The 17375-nt window shown below is 33.2% G+C and overlaps 2 protein-coding genes across 5 annotated transcripts in view; both read right to left on the reverse strand.

The window, feature by feature from the left end:
• The window catches only part of LOC126884837 (uncharacterized), a 332062-nt gene that overhangs the window by 34386 nt on the left and 280301 nt on the right, over positions 1–17375 (reverse strand). The gene's annotated exons all lie outside the window — the stretch shown is intronic.
• The window catches only part of LOC126884831 (protein FAM102A), a 287385-nt gene that overhangs the window by 34288 nt on the left and 235722 nt on the right, over positions 1–17375 (reverse strand). For all 4 annotated transcript variants that reach the window (XM_050651099.1, XM_050651098.1, XM_050651097.1 and 1 more), the window contains exons 4-5: positions 14207–14367; positions 6943–7207 (exon numbers count right to left, since the gene is read on the reverse strand). In XM_050651099.1, coding sequence (XP_050507056.1) covers positions 6943–7207; positions 14207–14367 — 426 coding nt within the window. The remainder of the gene's footprint in view (positions 1–6942; positions 7208–14206; positions 14368–17375) is intronic.

The following is a 17375-nucleotide window of genomic DNA, read 5'->3' on the forward strand; positions in this document are numbered from 1 at the left end:
GAGGTATCCAATACGTCAAAGAAATTGATAAAAACCAGAAGACGTAGTCCCAGACCTTAAGTCCAAGAAATCAAAGAAGTTTCTACGAAGACCAGAGAATGTATTAGCGGATCAGATCAGTCTACTGCTATTATACCTCACTGGCATTTCTCCATAACTTCGTTAACTTTTTGGGCATTTTAAGGTAATTTTTTGGAGTACTTTTGAAGAACAGGATGGAAAAAGGGCCGTATAAGATTACAAACCATGCCATCAAGTTGTCATAGAACGCTCCAAACAGAAGTTTTTGTCATCTTGGGGTATCCAATATGTCAAAAAAATTGATAAAAACCAGAAGATGTAGTCCCAGATTTTAAGTCCAAGAAATCAAAGAAGTTTCTACGAAGACCAGAGAATGTATTAGCGGATCAGTCTACTGCTATACCTCACTGGCATTTCTCCATAATTTCGTTAACTTTTTGGACATTTTAGGTAATTTTTTGGAGTACTTTTGAAGAACATAATGGAATGGTTGCCAACTGGCGTATTTTTCTGCTTCTAATATATATTTCTTAATATAAGCTCATCTGCATAGCAAGAATTATAAAGTTAATGGGTAAATTCTAAGTGATTGACTTAATATCCTATCTGAAAATATTTGTTTTCATCTAGAAAATGCCAACTAACACTAAAAATTAGATAACATGTGGTGGGTGACACATGACTTTCAAAGAAATATAAAAAAATAATTAGTCACTCAGGCCAAAAAAACAGTCAGCTTTTCGACCAAAAATATATTCAATTTTAGATTACAAGCAATATGAATATGTATAGATGCTAAAAAGCTGATATCTGACGGAGAACAATGATTTTTTTTTGTATACGCGAATTTATACAATGGGATAATTTGTTGGACACAGATATGCTGAAAGGTTCTATGACAAAAATGACGTGATGAAATATTGTTTTCAAACCGATTCTCGAGCACCCTACGTGGATTTGAATCTATAGTTACTGCTATATAATTTTTTATACGAATACACATTTTTGTATTGCAACAGCTCTTTAACCTGCTTAATTACTATTAAAAATATACATCACATAAATTCATAAATCATCGAAAAATAACCTTATTGACTTCTTTAAAACGTAAAAATTTCAACAGTCTAGTCTACACAAACCTTTCAGTATTTCTGATCTGTAAGCCTATTAAAAATCTTTGCATGTATATAGTATTCAAATAAGATATTCCAATATCGCCCGGAGACATAGCTTTAAATGTAAGCTTCTTATTCACTCAGCTGCTTATTATATTTAGACCCTTTAGGGCTTCCAAAGCCATCCTTAACGAAATAAGTTCGCCCTTTCAATGGTAAATAACAATTTGCAAACTGGCTAGATAATTGACGGGCTTTAGAACTAAATTTCAGTTGCGTCTTTATAAAAAAGGGGAAAAATACTTTGGACTATACGTAAACAGTTTGTTTATCATTTAAATTTTATGTGTGAAAAATACAGAAAAAAACCAGTCAATTTAACGTCAATATCTTTCTTTTTAACTCAGTTTATGACAGCGTACCAAGAAATAAATTATGTGAAACCAAATACCGTATACGTATACGGGAATTTAACATCCCCGACACACTGATAAGACTGGTGAGGGCTATAATGCATAAAGTTATCTGTAACATAAAAAATACGGGGCACACTGGAGACTACGATAGAAAAAAAAATCGTCGTAAAAATCGATATCTCGTCTATACCATAGTCTTGGAAAGAAACGGTAACCATTAGACAACAGGCAATCCTTCGGAAATTATTACCTATGCAAGTGATTTGGATTTAACTGTTCATACAGGACTGAAATGCATAAAACGTAGTCGATGCTATTGCTTAAGCAAATAGTATCTACTTTGTAGCATTTTCTGTTACATAAAAGTAAGAGCTTTTGTTGAGATGAACATACTACACAACAGAAGTACCTACACCTACTACTGACCTGAAGTATCTACTACAAAGCGTAGCGCCAGCCGTGTCTGCATTACATCAATCGTGATCCATCTCCTCCAGTGATCCACGTGATCCAGTTTTCCATGTGCTTGTGATTTGTGAATTCACATTTTACGTACCAAATTATTAGAATTGTACATTAGTAAAAATGAGTGACTCAGATTCCGAAGCGACAAAAGTGTTACGCGAGGATAAAAATGAACAACTGTTATTTGTTAATCTTCTTGAGAATTATTCAATTTTATTTGATAAAACAATGACCCCAAAAATTAATAGTCTTCTTCCTAGTTTGTAGATTTTTCTATGACACACATCCATAACTGCTGCCATATTGTAACAAAAAAGTACCTACGCCGAAGTCGTCCATCCACCAACTTCACTTAAACTGAAGCAAATACTACTAAACCAGCAAATACTTCAAAAGCGTAGTACGTTCTTCTATGTATCTGGTAAATAGTAGCAGATGCTACGGCGGAAGGTAAGTACTTTGTAATTGTAGTAAAATCTTAACAAATGTAGTACCTACTTGAAGCATTAGCAGGTACTACGTTTTACGCATTCCACCCGAAAGTAGTGATGTTGATTATAATTACTTTCAAGTATTCGTTACAAATCGTTACTTTTGTATAAAGTCATCATTTACAGTATTCGTTACTTTGATTACTATGATTACTTTTGTTACTTTTGTATTTGAGTACCGGTAATCATATCGAGAATCGTATTTCTCAGTAGGTACATAGGTATTTTGTATTTTGTATAGGTATAGATCCAGATAAAAATATAGGGTTCTCGCATTCGATCTTTGTTAATGACATACATAACATATTTTACCTAAAATATACCTTCTTCTATTTCATCTTATATCTTCTCCTCACCCTCACAGTGTGAGGCTCTGAGGCTCACACCCTTAAAACGCATCATACAGATAATGATAATCGATAACACTCGTAAAATACCGGTCCCGTCCGTTACTCGCTGGGATACGATTGGTAGAAAGTAATCAAGTGTACTGGTTGTAGATACAATAGTCGTTACTCGCTCTGATACAATTGGTACGAAGTAACGAAGTAATTAGAGTAATCAAAGTAATGATTTGCCTCTCTGTATAGTAATAGTTACTTTCGGTATTAGTAAGTAACGAGTACTTTGTAACGAATAGATACTTTTTCAACATCTCTACCCGAAAGCTCTTTTTTACATTAAAAACTTTTCCGACTGCCTGAAAAAATATAGACCTGCAAATAAATTGTGAGAAAACGGAAGTGATAGTGGAAGTGATAGTTGAAATAGCAGAGAAATTCACGTATTTAGGTTTAGTTGTCAATAGCCAACAACAACCGATGACGGTGGATAAGGAGGTAAAGGTGAGCCGAAAAGGAAAGCAAGTAGAATATCAGGAAGTAAAGTGGTGGAAGTTAAAAGATAAGGTTCTGACAAAAGTCTTTAAGAGTAGAAGTAGAGGACTGGAAGAGTTTGAGGAAAAAGATCTAAATGCCTGGTGAGAAGTCAGCAGCAAAGTTGTTGTACGAGTGGGAGAGAAAGTGCTCGGAAAAACATCTGGTTAAGGGCTGCCTAAGGACACAGAAACTTGGTAGTAAAACGATGAAGTGCAACGGAAGGTTAGAGAGAAGAAAGGGTTATGAGTGACCTAAAAGAAAGGTAGATAAGGATACATACAAGTTAGCAAAGAGGGAAACAAAGCGCGATGTAGCTCCTGCTAAGGAAAGAGTGTCTGCAAAGCTGTATGACAAGTTGGAAACACCTGAGGGAATGGTAAGGTTATACAGCGTTGCTAAAGCAAGGGATATGTCATCAAAGAACTTGACTCCCTTGCAGCAGATTAAGAGTGCGGATGGAGTAGTGTTAGGATGCGATGTGAAAATAAAGTAAAGGTGGTATGAGTACTAGAGAAAGTTGCTAAATCAATAAAATTAAAGGAAAGACACATGATACGCGACCCCAAATAATAATGAAATACCGGGGATAACGATGAGGGATGAGGTTGTTGATGAGGATGGGGATGGCTTCAAATAGGATGAAGAATGGCAGTAGAACTTCATGGAATACCTGTGGAGATTTGGAAAGTTCTAGAAGAGGAATGGTTGATACGTTGTGGCAAATGATGAATAGGATAAAGATAATGTCGCGCACAAGGAAAATTTGGAAGAGAACTGGAGGGTAAAGATTAAGAAGGTGGAAATCGATAGGAGAACAGTTTGTGTTTACACCAGGAAGAATATTGTTGAAAACAACCTTGTTTGTTTGGATACAGTTGATAGAGAACTACTGCGAGAAGAAAAAAGAGCTACACTTATTATTTATAGATCTTATTCAGTGACGGTTGGTTTGCATCAAGGTTCTTTACCTGTTTAATCTTGTTATGGGTGTACTGACTGAGAAGGCTCCTTGGTCAATGCTCTTTGAGGATGATTTCGTGGTAGTGCAGGAGAGCAAAGAAATGTTGGAGTGGGTTGGAGAAGTGCTATTAAAGAGGAAGACCTTAAGGTTAACAGGTCGAAAACGGGAGTTTATGTCGGGAGAAACAGGTATGGTTGGGGGCATTGAATTACTTGGGGAAAACTAGGACGAGTGGAAGAATTGAAATACCTTGACTCCTATATAATAACGCAAAATGGGATACTAGATGACGAAATTTCCCACAGGATACAGGCTGATTGATTTAACTGGAAACGAATTAACGAGGCACTGTATGATCTAAAACGGTTAAGGGCAGAAAGTAAAGATAAACAAGAGCGTGGTGAGAGCTGAGAACTGAAGCAAGAATACAAAAAAATATATACAATACTGACATACGGACCCAAAATATAGACCATCTTATAATCAACTTTTACTTGGAATATTTTTATCGTGAAAAGTCTTGAGGAAGACATTTGGTGGCCATCATTTTCTTGGAGCTATGTGTATTTGGGATGATTACCATTGTCCATTAAAGCTCTTGACAGAAACTCTCCTTGACGCTAAGCAAAGAATTGGACATAAATAACAGAGAAGAGCTAGAATAAGCTTTAGTTATGGTATATTCACCATAATGTCAATACAGAAAACTAAAGAAATAAAAAATGGTCTAGATATGATAATAGAGATGATAGAGATACTAAGTATTATTAAGAATGGCAAATAAACAACCACAATGTTCAAATATTCAAAGGACTTTACTGTATTTATTTATTCTATTTATTCCCAAAAAATAAAATAGTAAAGTACCCCGCACAAACCTTATGGAAATCCCAGTGGATTTAGTTTATATTTTGGGAAAATACTCTTTGAAGCATCCTGATAAAAAGTTCTTATGGGCATAACTGAATCGTATGAAGGATTTTCAAGATATAGAGGCACAAACTCGGAATATTATAAGATTTACTGGGTATTCCAGTTCCCTGAGTTACTGGTTATTTGGCAACATGTAGAAGTTTGGATCAAGAAAAAGTACTAGTAGTCCAGGATTTTTTCCTGGCTATCCAATTGCGACCTTTACTTTGACCTTGACCTTCAACGGACGTCATCTTCTAGAGTTTCGAGGGTTTTCGGCATTAAATTGATATAAACAGATTATTCATGGGTTTATGGGATCGCTAAACACCACTATGCCATCAGAATTGACCTCCGGAGGAGGTGGTGGCCAGGGCCACTGCAAGGGACGTCATCTTCTAGAGTTTCGATGGTTTTCGGCATGTAATTGATGCAAATGAATTACTGGAGGGTTTTTTAAGGTCACTAAACACGAATATGCCACCAGAACCGACTCCTGGAGCACCTGGTTTCGAAGGTCAATGAAAAACGCTCCTGGAGTTTCGAGGGTTTTTGGTACTACATTAATGTAAACGGATTAGTAATAGGTTTTTGGGGTTGCTGAACACGAATACGTGATCAGTACAGACACAGGAGCACCTGGTGCCTAAGACATGTTATCTTCTGTAGTTTCGGAGGAATCCAATGGATTACTCTTAGGTTTTTAACTCCAGAAGATAACCCGTCTTAGGCACCAGGTGCTCCTGTGTCTGTGCTGATCACGTATTCGTGTTCAACAACCCCAAAAACCTATAATTAATCCATTTGCATTAATGTAGTACCAAATATCTCGAAACTCCAGGAGCGCCTTTCATTGACCTTGGAAACCAGGTGCTTCGGGAGTCGGTTGTGGTGGCATATTCGTGTTTAGCGACCTCAAAAAACCCTCCAGTAATTCATTTGCATCAATTACATGCCGAAAACCATCGAAACTCTAGAAGATGACGTCCCTTGCAGTAGCCCTGGCCACCACCTCCTCCGGAGGTCAATCCTGATGGCATATTCGAGTTTAGCGATCCCAACAACCCATGAGTAATCTGTTTATATCAATTTAATGCCGAAAATTGCCAATTGGATAGCCAGGAAAAAATCCTAGACTATTAGTACCTTTTCTTGATCCAAACTTCTACATGTTGCCAGATAACCAGTAACTCAGGGAATTGGAATACCCAGTAAATTTTATAACATTCCGAGTCTGTATCTCTATATCTTGAAAATCCTTCATACGATTGAGTTGTGCCCATGAGAACTTTTTATCAGGATGCTTCAAAGAGTATTTTCCCAAAGTATGAACGTAATCCACTGGGACCTAATTTACATAAGGTTTGTACGGGGTACTACAATTATATGTACTTTTAAATTTGTTGATTTTGAAACGCTATTATAAATAATTAATTCGACGAAATTACTTTTATTAAATTATTTCTTAGTTATTATTGTTCTATGCTGATACTACACACTATCCAAAGGAGTTATTGATAAATGCATACTTTCTATCTAAATTGTTTGCTCTGATGATATTTTAAACTATCGTTTCTTCTGTATTCAAAATCTAGCAACATGCAAAAATTCTCAACATGTCTATTCTATTATATTAAGATCTTATTTACAACACAATATTTATTAAAAATAGCCCATTTTTACCTGATATGTCCAGAGTCTCCGCTACTGCTCTGCCTACTATGCGAATGCGAATGAATACTGCTATAACCGGAAGCCTTCGATAATTGACTAGTGTTCGAAGAGTTCCTGGAGTGTCCTGGTTCGCCCAGGGCGATTTCCTGAGGTTCGTGGTCAAGGTGTGGAAGAGCCGAAGGTAGGGACGATACTGGATGGGATTCGTTGGTAGCGTCGGGCGCTATCGACACTTGGGCGTTATTTTCGGTAAGGGTTTGACCTATTACTAATTCTGAAAGTAAAGAGAGAAACAATTAAAATCACTATTGTTCATAAATAAATAATTATTTCGTTGTAAAACGAAACAATAGCCGTCCATTTTCGTTGAAATTTTACCGAGATGGACAAGCGAAAAGTGAGATGCAACTTTTAGATCTCCCTCAGTCTTCTTTGCTAAAGCAATTGGTTGGTTTGCAAATTTTAGAAACCACGAAGGTGGTATTACAAGAAAATTGGTCCCAATAAAGTCTTTATTTTATTATTGTTTAAATTTTATTAAAAGAAAACTTCCGCTTCCCATTATTGGGACGGGTAGCTCTTTTACGACGACAGACTCAGTAAAACACAGGTTAAAAACAAAGTAAATATAAAAGATGAAAAGATGAAAGATGAAGTTTTCGATCCTAATGGCATTATTAATAATATTTAAAAAATATTAAAATATTACTAAAAGATTTTTAAATTGAAAACTTATTGGTCCATTTCCTTGGTAACACCTCCAAGGCTTCTAAAATTTGCAAGCCAAATGAATGCTGAAGCGAAGAAGACAAGAGGGAATTCAAAAAACTTACAATTCACGACACCGTCTGTTCAGCTGGTAAATTCCAACAGAAAATGGACCTAGTTACTCGAAGGAGTAAAGACCAATACAGGGTGTCCCGGAAAATAGTGCGTTCCTTAAAAGTATAGGTAGAACACAAAACTCTTATAACATTTTTTTCTAAATTCAACCGTTTGACCAAAAAACTATAAAACATTTTGGAACGCAAATTCAAATCTGGCAACTCTGTGAAGTACAAAAATCTAAACGTAAATAGTCCCATGTTTAGTAAACAGATAATTTGGAAGAATCCTGTTTAGTGTCAACGCCGAAAGTGTTTTTGAATCGTGTGTTCATGAGTAATATTATGATATTATGTTGTTTATTTATGGCAGATCAATAAATGGAGAGGCATAATACCTACTAAAATTCTTTCAAAATGTTTTGCTGGAATTTCTCGTCGTATGAGTGTGAGTGCATGTTCCTCTATGAATTCACGTGTTCGCAAAAGTGGTGGTTCATTTAAAACATGTGTTTTCATCTTAAAATATGTAAGTATAATTCGTTTAAAATTATGCCATATTTCAACTACATTTTAAAAAAATTATAGCAAACAAAAATAGTAAGTATTAGGTTGTATTATTTTAAATACTGTAAGACACAAACGAGTTCTTATTCACCAGTGCGTAACATGTTGCCAGATTATTTAATTTTCTGAAGATTAAAATTCAGGTATATGGAAACCAATGTAATCTTTTTTTTTGGAAACGGTTAACTTTAGAAAAAAATGGTATAGGACTTTTTGAAGTTATACTTCTTTACCGGCGATAGAGGGTGAATTTTTATATGGTAAAACCTAGCGACCGGGCGCATGCGCATTATAACTTTGTTCTGATTGGATGTTCAAATGACATGTCAAAAATTATTCAATATGGCGGCTGTGGCACAGCTGTAGTTAGATTATTTATGGTTGTTGCGTTTTAAAATTTGTGTGAAAAGAAACAACAAACAAAAGTTAGTTAATAGTTATACTACCTTTTTAAATAGTTTTCATATACCTATATTTTTGGACTATTTTGGACAAGGAAAACTCATTCTAATTTGGTAAGTAGTTTTTATTATAATCATATTGTAATTATACATTTGGATTAGGTTGAAATACATACATTTATTTTCTCAAGAATGCGGATTTTAGAGAGAAATCCCAAATTAGGTTCGATTTTTATTTTTAAATTATGATTTTTTGGCGTAGATTTATTTATCTAGTAGGTATGTAATGCTTTGATTTACATACTTAATTTGATTACCAACAAAAGTTCTACCAATCTTCATCTAATATATTGTTTTCTTACTGTTTTGTTATATTTTTATATTTTCTTCCACAAAATTTAAACTACATAATTTAATTTTCAAAACAACTGTCAAACAGTAAAACGTTCAGTTACCGTATTTTTCCACATGATAAATAATGTGGGATTGGACGAGTGAGTCTACGCTTCGATTACGAATCAAAGCGCCACGAAATTCACGGGTTCAATTCCCGATGCAAGTTTTATTTTTTTTTATTTTTTTATGCATGTTATGATTGTAAGTATATATGTTATATAATTTTTTTTTTCAGAAAATGCGTATTTAAAATTTTTGCCAACAATTATTATCGTTCAGAAATCATTTTTTCTTTGTGGCATTTTTCAATGTGTTTGTGTGCGTTTTATTCTTTTATTTTTTTAAATTTTTGGTATTGTCTTAAAAATCACATATGTAATATGTAGTAGAAGTATAACTTCTTACGTGCGTACAAAGTACACACACATTCTTGTTTGTTCTAAATTGTGTATTCTATCCATACCTTAAAGGAACGCACTATTTTCCGGGACACCCTGTATAAAAATAAAATAAAATAAAATTTTTATTTTTAATTCAGTTGCAATGCGAAGGCAAAACAATCTTACTTTTCAATTAGAATACGGAGCGCAGTCCAGTCCTCTGAATCGCGATTTTCGGCTCTTATTGGAGCCTCATCGGAGAGAACGTAGGCTTGTTCTCCATACTCCAATTGATCAGCACCGAGAGCTTTTCCCACCCATTGCAACTGAAGAGAAAATATTAGGTGACTAGCGTCATCTGGCAATTAAAAGATGAAGTTTTCGATCCTAATAGCATTATTAATACTATTTAAAAAATATGTTTTATCAGTGTACCTACCTAAGGATTATTTGAAAAAAACTGTTAGACAGATTAAATATATAAAAATCCCGCACATTCGTTAAAAAATTGAAAAAATCTAACACATTCGTTAAAGAAAAGCGTGGGGGCGCGAAAAGTAAAAAAGTAGCTATCCTCAAACCGTTTATTCGATGAAGACGCGCTCCACGCTTTTCTTTAACGAATGTGTTAGATTTTTTTCAATTTGTTAACGAATGTGTAAGATGTTTGTATATTTATTCTGTCGTAACAGTTTTTTTCGAATAATCCTTCGAGTTTGAATGTTTTATTGTTTGCTTTTTAGTTGATTTTCAACGAAAACTTTTCGTTTATAAATTTGCAAAAGTCTGTGTGTTATTGCGTCGCCGCTCCTGCAATACTTAGAGCAGATGTATCGATGGATTCTTATGTAGTTTTGTCTTCTGAATCCAAATCTGAAAACGGCATTTCGATATCTCTAACCGTCTTCGAGATAATCGACCTCAAACTCTAAAATGTGACGTCATAATCCGGTTATCTCCTACCAGGCACTAAACGTCAGCTGAAATCTTTGATTAGGAAGTAGGCTACTTTTTTTAATCTGAATTTGTTAAGCAAAGCAAATGTTATTATTTACATTTATAAATGTCAAAAATAATTTATATGAAACGTCACTTATAAGTTTTTAAATCGTGAAAATTATTGTAAAAATGAATAAAACATAATCAAAAATCATGCTAATTCCCATAAAAAAAGAAGTCCCGCCAGAGAAGTCCCATCACAAATTATTCGCAATCCTTTCTTGAATTTTAAGAGATTATCATAGTTCTCGATAAGCAAAATTTAACAGTAACTGAATTAGTGAGAAGAGGAGCCCAAATTTGAAGACAGATGAGCAAAAAAGACTATTTTTGATTCCTTTTTGTAAATTTTAAAATCATTTAGTGTTGTTTTACAATCAAAATTTAACCCTCACGCACAAGTTGTACATACAACTTCAGTGAGGAACTGAGTTTATTTTATTATGTACAATTTATTTGCTACAAATAAACTCCATTATTATTATATTTGAGTTTGACACTTCGTGAATGTCAAATTAAATTTTAAATTATTTAGCTACTAATAAAATATAAATGACATTTTATAGTGAATTTAATTATTATAGTATTTTTACTACAAAAACGTTATTACGTAGGTCAAAATTTTTGACGTAAGAGAACTGTCAAAACATTAGAATGTGACTTTTCATTATTGCCGTGTTTATAATAAACATAGCAATAATGAAAAGTCACATTCTAATGTTTTGACAGTTCTCTTACGTCAAAAATTTTGACCTACGTAATAACGTTTTTGTAGTAAAAATACTATATATAAAATAATATGTGTAATAAATGTATAAAAATACAATTTGAGTATATTTTGAATAATGTATTAATAACTTTCAAAAGGTTTGTACGAGTAAGTATACGGCCTCCCCTTTAATGATAAATAGACTCTTCCATTAGTACTAACTACTACAGTTCATCAGTAAAAAGTATCTTTATGTATTATGTATTTCACAATATTTGAATATTGTTCTCAAAATGTTGTTTGGAATAAGAAATTATAATATTTGACGAATTTTCTCAAATTATGGATACCAACATCATTTTCATTTATAAATCTTGTATTTTTAATTTGACGAAGAAAAGTTATTCTTCATAAAAAGCTCTTCTTGGTCTAAGATTTATGATGCAACTATCACGAATCAAATTTTATTAATTTTATACGAGGTATATAAAAAATATGAATTTCGAGTAAAGTATCTTTATATACTGCGCGTCATCGAAAACGGGCACCCCAAAAATGGGTCATGTTTGATGTCAAGTGTCTCCTAAACCTGTCGTCCGATTTAAGTAATTTTTTCAATATCTTATAGTGTTATTCTTTAACAATTTCGCTGTAATAATATTGTTGCTAAACACGTAAATTTTGATTGTATACCGGGTGTACGAATCAAACTGTGTTTTTTCCTCAAAGTTTGCAACATCCTGTGGCATATTCTAGCATTTATAAAATACTGAAATTAAAATACAACTATAGCCTCAGGTTCTCTTAACATTCTGTTTATTGATACATTCGCTTATATTGGATAATACAAAAGTTAGGTACTTGAAGAACAAGCCATGTTCTTCATCAGTACAAGGTGTTTCTAAATAAGTACGACAAACTTTAAGGGGTAATTCTGCATGAAAAAATAATAACCATTTGCTTTATAAACATTGTCCGCAAGTACTTCGCCTCTGAGATACAGGATGTTGAATTTTTTCTTACAAACCGACTATTTATTTATTGCATTAAAACCGGTTGAGATATGCAAATAAAATTTGGTGGATTTTAAGAAATAGTTATTGCGCATTTTTTGACATGCAATTAAGAATTTTATATTCACGTATGCACGCCAATCGTGAATATAAAATTTTTAATTGTATGTCAAAAATGTGCAATAACTACGTCATGAAACCCACCAAATTTTATTTGCATATCTCAACCAATTTTTAAGCAATAAATAAATCGTCAATTTGTAAGAAAAAATTCAACATTCCGTATCTCGGCAACGAAGCATTTGCGGGCATACGATTGTAGAGCAAACTGTCATTATTTTTTAATGCAGAATTACCCCTTAAAGTTTGTCGCACTGGTTCTCGCATTTAGTAAACACCCTGTACTGATAAAGACCATGCCTAATTATTAAAGTACCTAATAACTTTTGTACTATCCAACATAAGCGAATGAATCATGAAACACAATGTTAAGAAAACCTAAGGCTATTGTAGGGCTTTAATTTCAGTGTTTTATAAATACTAGAATATTTCACAGGGTGTTGCAAACTTTAAGGAAAAAACACAGTTTGATTGGTACACCCGGTAGGTATACAATGAAAATTTACCTGTTTAGCAACAACATTTTTACTATATACAGCGATATTGTTAAAGAATAAAGCCATAAGATATTGAAAAAAATACTTAAAGCGGACCACAGGTTTACGAGATACGAGACATGAAAAATGACCCATTTTTGGGGTGCCCGTTTTCTATGACGCGCAGTGTAGTTCACTACATTTAAATTAGAATGATATATTTGCACATTAAAACATAATTTTTAATTCTAAACAACTTTTCGTAATAGCAATTTTCCATATTATGAATTTAAATACGTATATAAACAAAGTTTTCGTTATGATAATGCTCGCATTTTCAGCTTGTTTTATAATATTTTTAATTTTAGTCACTCGTAACTAAAGAAAAGCATCATACATTTTGACCTAGGCTTTTCTAAGACTACGTTAAAAACACGAATTTTTTTAATTCGAGTTTTGGTTGAAGTTTTGTTTCGTATCGTATTGAAATTTGACACCAATAAGCGCCGATGTTTACATAAACAAAGATATGAGCGTTCAAAATCGTCGCCGCTTAGGATGTTTATAAACATGATGTACAAACATGAAAAAAGTGGTCGGAATCGGCAAAAAATTCGAAACGTTATTGTTTATTTATGAAGCATAACGTAAACAATTAACGTTAAATGTGAAATTATGTATAGTTCATATTATAATTAGCTACAATCTGTAAAAGTTTTAAGTTTATACTTTGTAAAAAACAAGAGAATTTAAGCATTTTCCATTAAAATGGTTTTTTATTATTTAAACAATTAATAAACATAAATTTTTTTTATTGACTATTCATGTATTGTTCCCGTGAATGCATATGTCTGCAAATTTTCATTCATTTGCATTGAAGAAAAGGCAGTGAAATTAATGTCTAAAGATTTGACCCAAACGATTGAACTAAAGAAAAGCGTTTAAAAAACTAAATATGTTAATGTAAATACCTTCTCACCTTAATTTTTATAAAAATAACATACTTAGATTATAAGTGGTTGTTAGAAACTGCCAAAACATGTTTTCAGTAGGTCGTTAATTCTAATTACATATTACCAAAATAAACGGCTTAGCTATCGATTTTTGATACGTTCTACGATAATATAACTTGTTAATTGGAAATGTTATGTTGCTGTTAGTTTAATACAAGTAATTAAAATTGATGATTGAAAGGTAATATTAGATAGTTTTATAATGGATTTTACTACGAATTAACACAGAAAATTTTAAATTATGGAAAATTTAAATAAAAAAAAGAAAGAAAATTCCTGAAGGATTTACGCAGTTTTTAATGATTCCAGCAGTAATGTAGGCATCCTAATGAAGATTAAAAAAATACCCTATCTATACGCTATCTTTTTACACACCTGAAGAAAGAAGAGCTGGTCGTTTCTTTGGTAAACTACCAAAACCAGAGCTTCCGCTAGCTATAGAACCTGCTAAAGAACCACTAGAGAATTCGTCCGATCTCTGTTCTGGCCCCGTTTCTTCTACATTGACTGGTTTATGCTTCAGGGACGGAGATGGCCTGAAACAAAAAATAATTATCAAACATTGGATTCAATCAGAAACTTTTTAGTTTGGTCATATTATTATTTCGTTTTGTTGGATTATCAATAAAATTATCTATCGATATTGGACCACTTGTTTAGTTAATTCTAGAAAAACTAATTTGTATAATGTATATTTTTTCTTCTACCTCTGAACATACAACTGAAAAGATAAGCTTGTAATTACTCTTCAAATACCTTATTTCTGGCTGTCTGGATTTTAAATTTTTTCAGAATCCGGTAATAAGAGGAAGGAATGCCTTTTCGTCAGAAGACTATAAGAGCAAGAAAAAGTGATGAAGTAATCGAAGCTAGTAGACTGAATATAGCATACAATGCGTGAAAGAAGGAACTGAACAGAAAAATACTTGCCTAGAAGAACTGAAACACTGGAAAGAACTGTGTGTCATTTTGATCTAATTGATACAAGAGTAAAGGTAGTTTCTAGGTGTTGGAGAAATATATTTGCCTTTTAGTTATCATCATCATCATCATTATCAATAATAATAATAGTAATAATAATTTATTTAACAATAATAGGTACAATCTTTTTAGATATTTACAGCTAAAGTGAATAAAAGGTCTCCGAGAGGTGTGGATACACCTGTGTAAATAGGATATAAAATAATAAATAATAACATATTAACGTAAATAACCAAGCGCGGCTCCTCCTTAGGGTCAATTGGTCAATGACCCCCCTAAAATAATCTCATAAAAATACCAATTTTATTAAAAATATCTTTTATCTAAAACTTCACTCTGAAATATAAAATTCTCTCTCAGCAGTCTCCATTGGCAAAACAAATATAATAGATATAATAACGTCGCGCCTCGCGCTATACACAAGCCCGTGGCTGGGCCGTATTTTAAATTGTCTATATACAGTTCTTATGGCTTATGGACAAATGCATGTAAAATAGAAAAGAGACGGCAGATAGCAATTTCGTGGGCGAGAGTGGGAGTGACCTTTCCGTCGTATACCTCTAGTAGAGTCGACGGCCTCACGTTTAGTTAGAAAACAAGATGAGTGTTGTTGACGAAATAATTGCCTTAAAATCTGCTGGAACACTAAATTATGAACGGCGGCTTGAGAAAAAAGAAAGTGGTCGACCAAAACCAAACATGAATTTAAAACAAACAACAAAGGATAGGGGTAAGGACATTCAAAGATATTTTAAAGAATCAATGTACAATTTGTGTGATTGGATTTGTGGCTGCAGTGTGAGAAATGCATTTTTTTGCTATCCGTGTTTACTGTTTTCGAATGACGCTGTATGGGCGAAAAATGGAGTAACTGACATTAAGCATTTAAAAGTGAAAATTACAAAACATGCCTCTTCAACTACTCATATAAATTCATCAATGAGTTACGCAAGTTTAGGACGTGTTAACATAAGACAGCAACTTGATAGTGTATATCGTAAATCTGTGCATGACTTTAATGAATTGGTATCTAAAAATAGGTATATTTTAAACAAACTAATCGACTGTGTAAAATTTTGTGGAGTTTTCGAAATTGCATTGCGCGGTCATGACGAAAGTGACAGCTCCAATAATCGTGGAATTTTTCTGGGCCTTATCGATTTTGTTTCTGAACTGGATTTAATGTTTAAAGAACACATTGAAAAAAGTACAGTATTTAAAGGAACATCGAAAACAATTCAGAACGATATTTTAGAATCAATGTTAGCCATTGTGCATACTCATATCATGAAGCAGATTGGCCAGACAAATTTTGTGGCCATTCAAGTAGATGAGACCACAGACAGCTCCAATAAAACGCAGATGATTATCATATTGCGATATGTATTAACTGGTATTGTACATGAAAGATTTTGGAAATTTGTTAACCCCCTAGGTACTACAGCACAACATTTAACTAATGTAATATTGGAAGAACTTCAATTATTAAAAATTAATGAAGCACCTGAAAAATTGATTGCCCAAAGTTACGATGGTGCATCAGTCATGAGCGGTAAACTGGGAGGAGTACAAACAAAAATTAAAGAAATATACCCAAATGCACACTTCATTCACTGCTATGCCCATCAATTTAATCTTATCCTCCAAAAAGCGGCGAGTCAACACAAACCGATAAAAATATTTTTTGCAAATTTACACGGATTTTCGTCCTTTTTCGGCCGATCTCCAAAACGTACGATGGTTCTGGATAGAGTGGTTAAAGTAAGGCTACCTAAAGCTGCGCCTACTCGATGGGCTTTCAATACAAAATGTGTTGAAATTGTATACACTTATAAAGATGATTTAAAATCTTGCTTAGAGGAAATTATTGATGAGGAGCAAGATGGTAACAATATAAATCAAGCAACTGGTTTAAAAAGACATTTGGAAGATGAGCATTTTTTATTTTGGTTAAATTTTTTCCATAAAATAATGCCCCATGTTGATATATTGTTTAAACAATTGCAAATGCGAGACATTGATGTTATATCTGTCAAAAATTGTATCCTGTCTTTTAACAACAATATCCAAATAATTAGAAATACTATTTTGGAATCAGAAGTACCAAGCACATCAACAGCAAAAAAAAGAAAAACTACTGCAGAGGATCCAAAGCGACGAACTGCACTTGAAATTTGTGATATTATTATATCTGAAATAAATCACAGGTTTAGTTTCAATGATCATCTCATGATTTCACAGTTATTCTACATAGAGAAATTTGAAGCATACACTACCAACTTTCCGCAAAATATTTTAAAAATGGTGACGGCTAATTATCCCACAGTGAATATTTCCAAACTAAAATCGGAACTTGAAGTCTTATATTGTCGTGAGGATTTTCGCAATAGTGCTGGTGCAGTAGCCATACTTCAGCTTTTTATTAACATGAATTTGTCTGAAACATTTTCTGAAGCAGTGAAGTTATTAAATATTTTGTGCACACTCCCTATGACAACCGTGGAAAGTGAGAGATGTTTTTCTACTTTAAAAAGAGTAAAAACATTCCTGCGTAATACGATGG

Source organism: Diabrotica virgifera, chromosome 5, assembly GCF_917563875.1.
Source record: "Diabrotica virgifera virgifera chromosome 5, PGI_DIABVI_V3a".
NCBI classification, from domain to species: Eukaryota; Metazoa; Arthropoda; class Insecta; order Coleoptera; family Chrysomelidae; genus Diabrotica; species Diabrotica virgifera.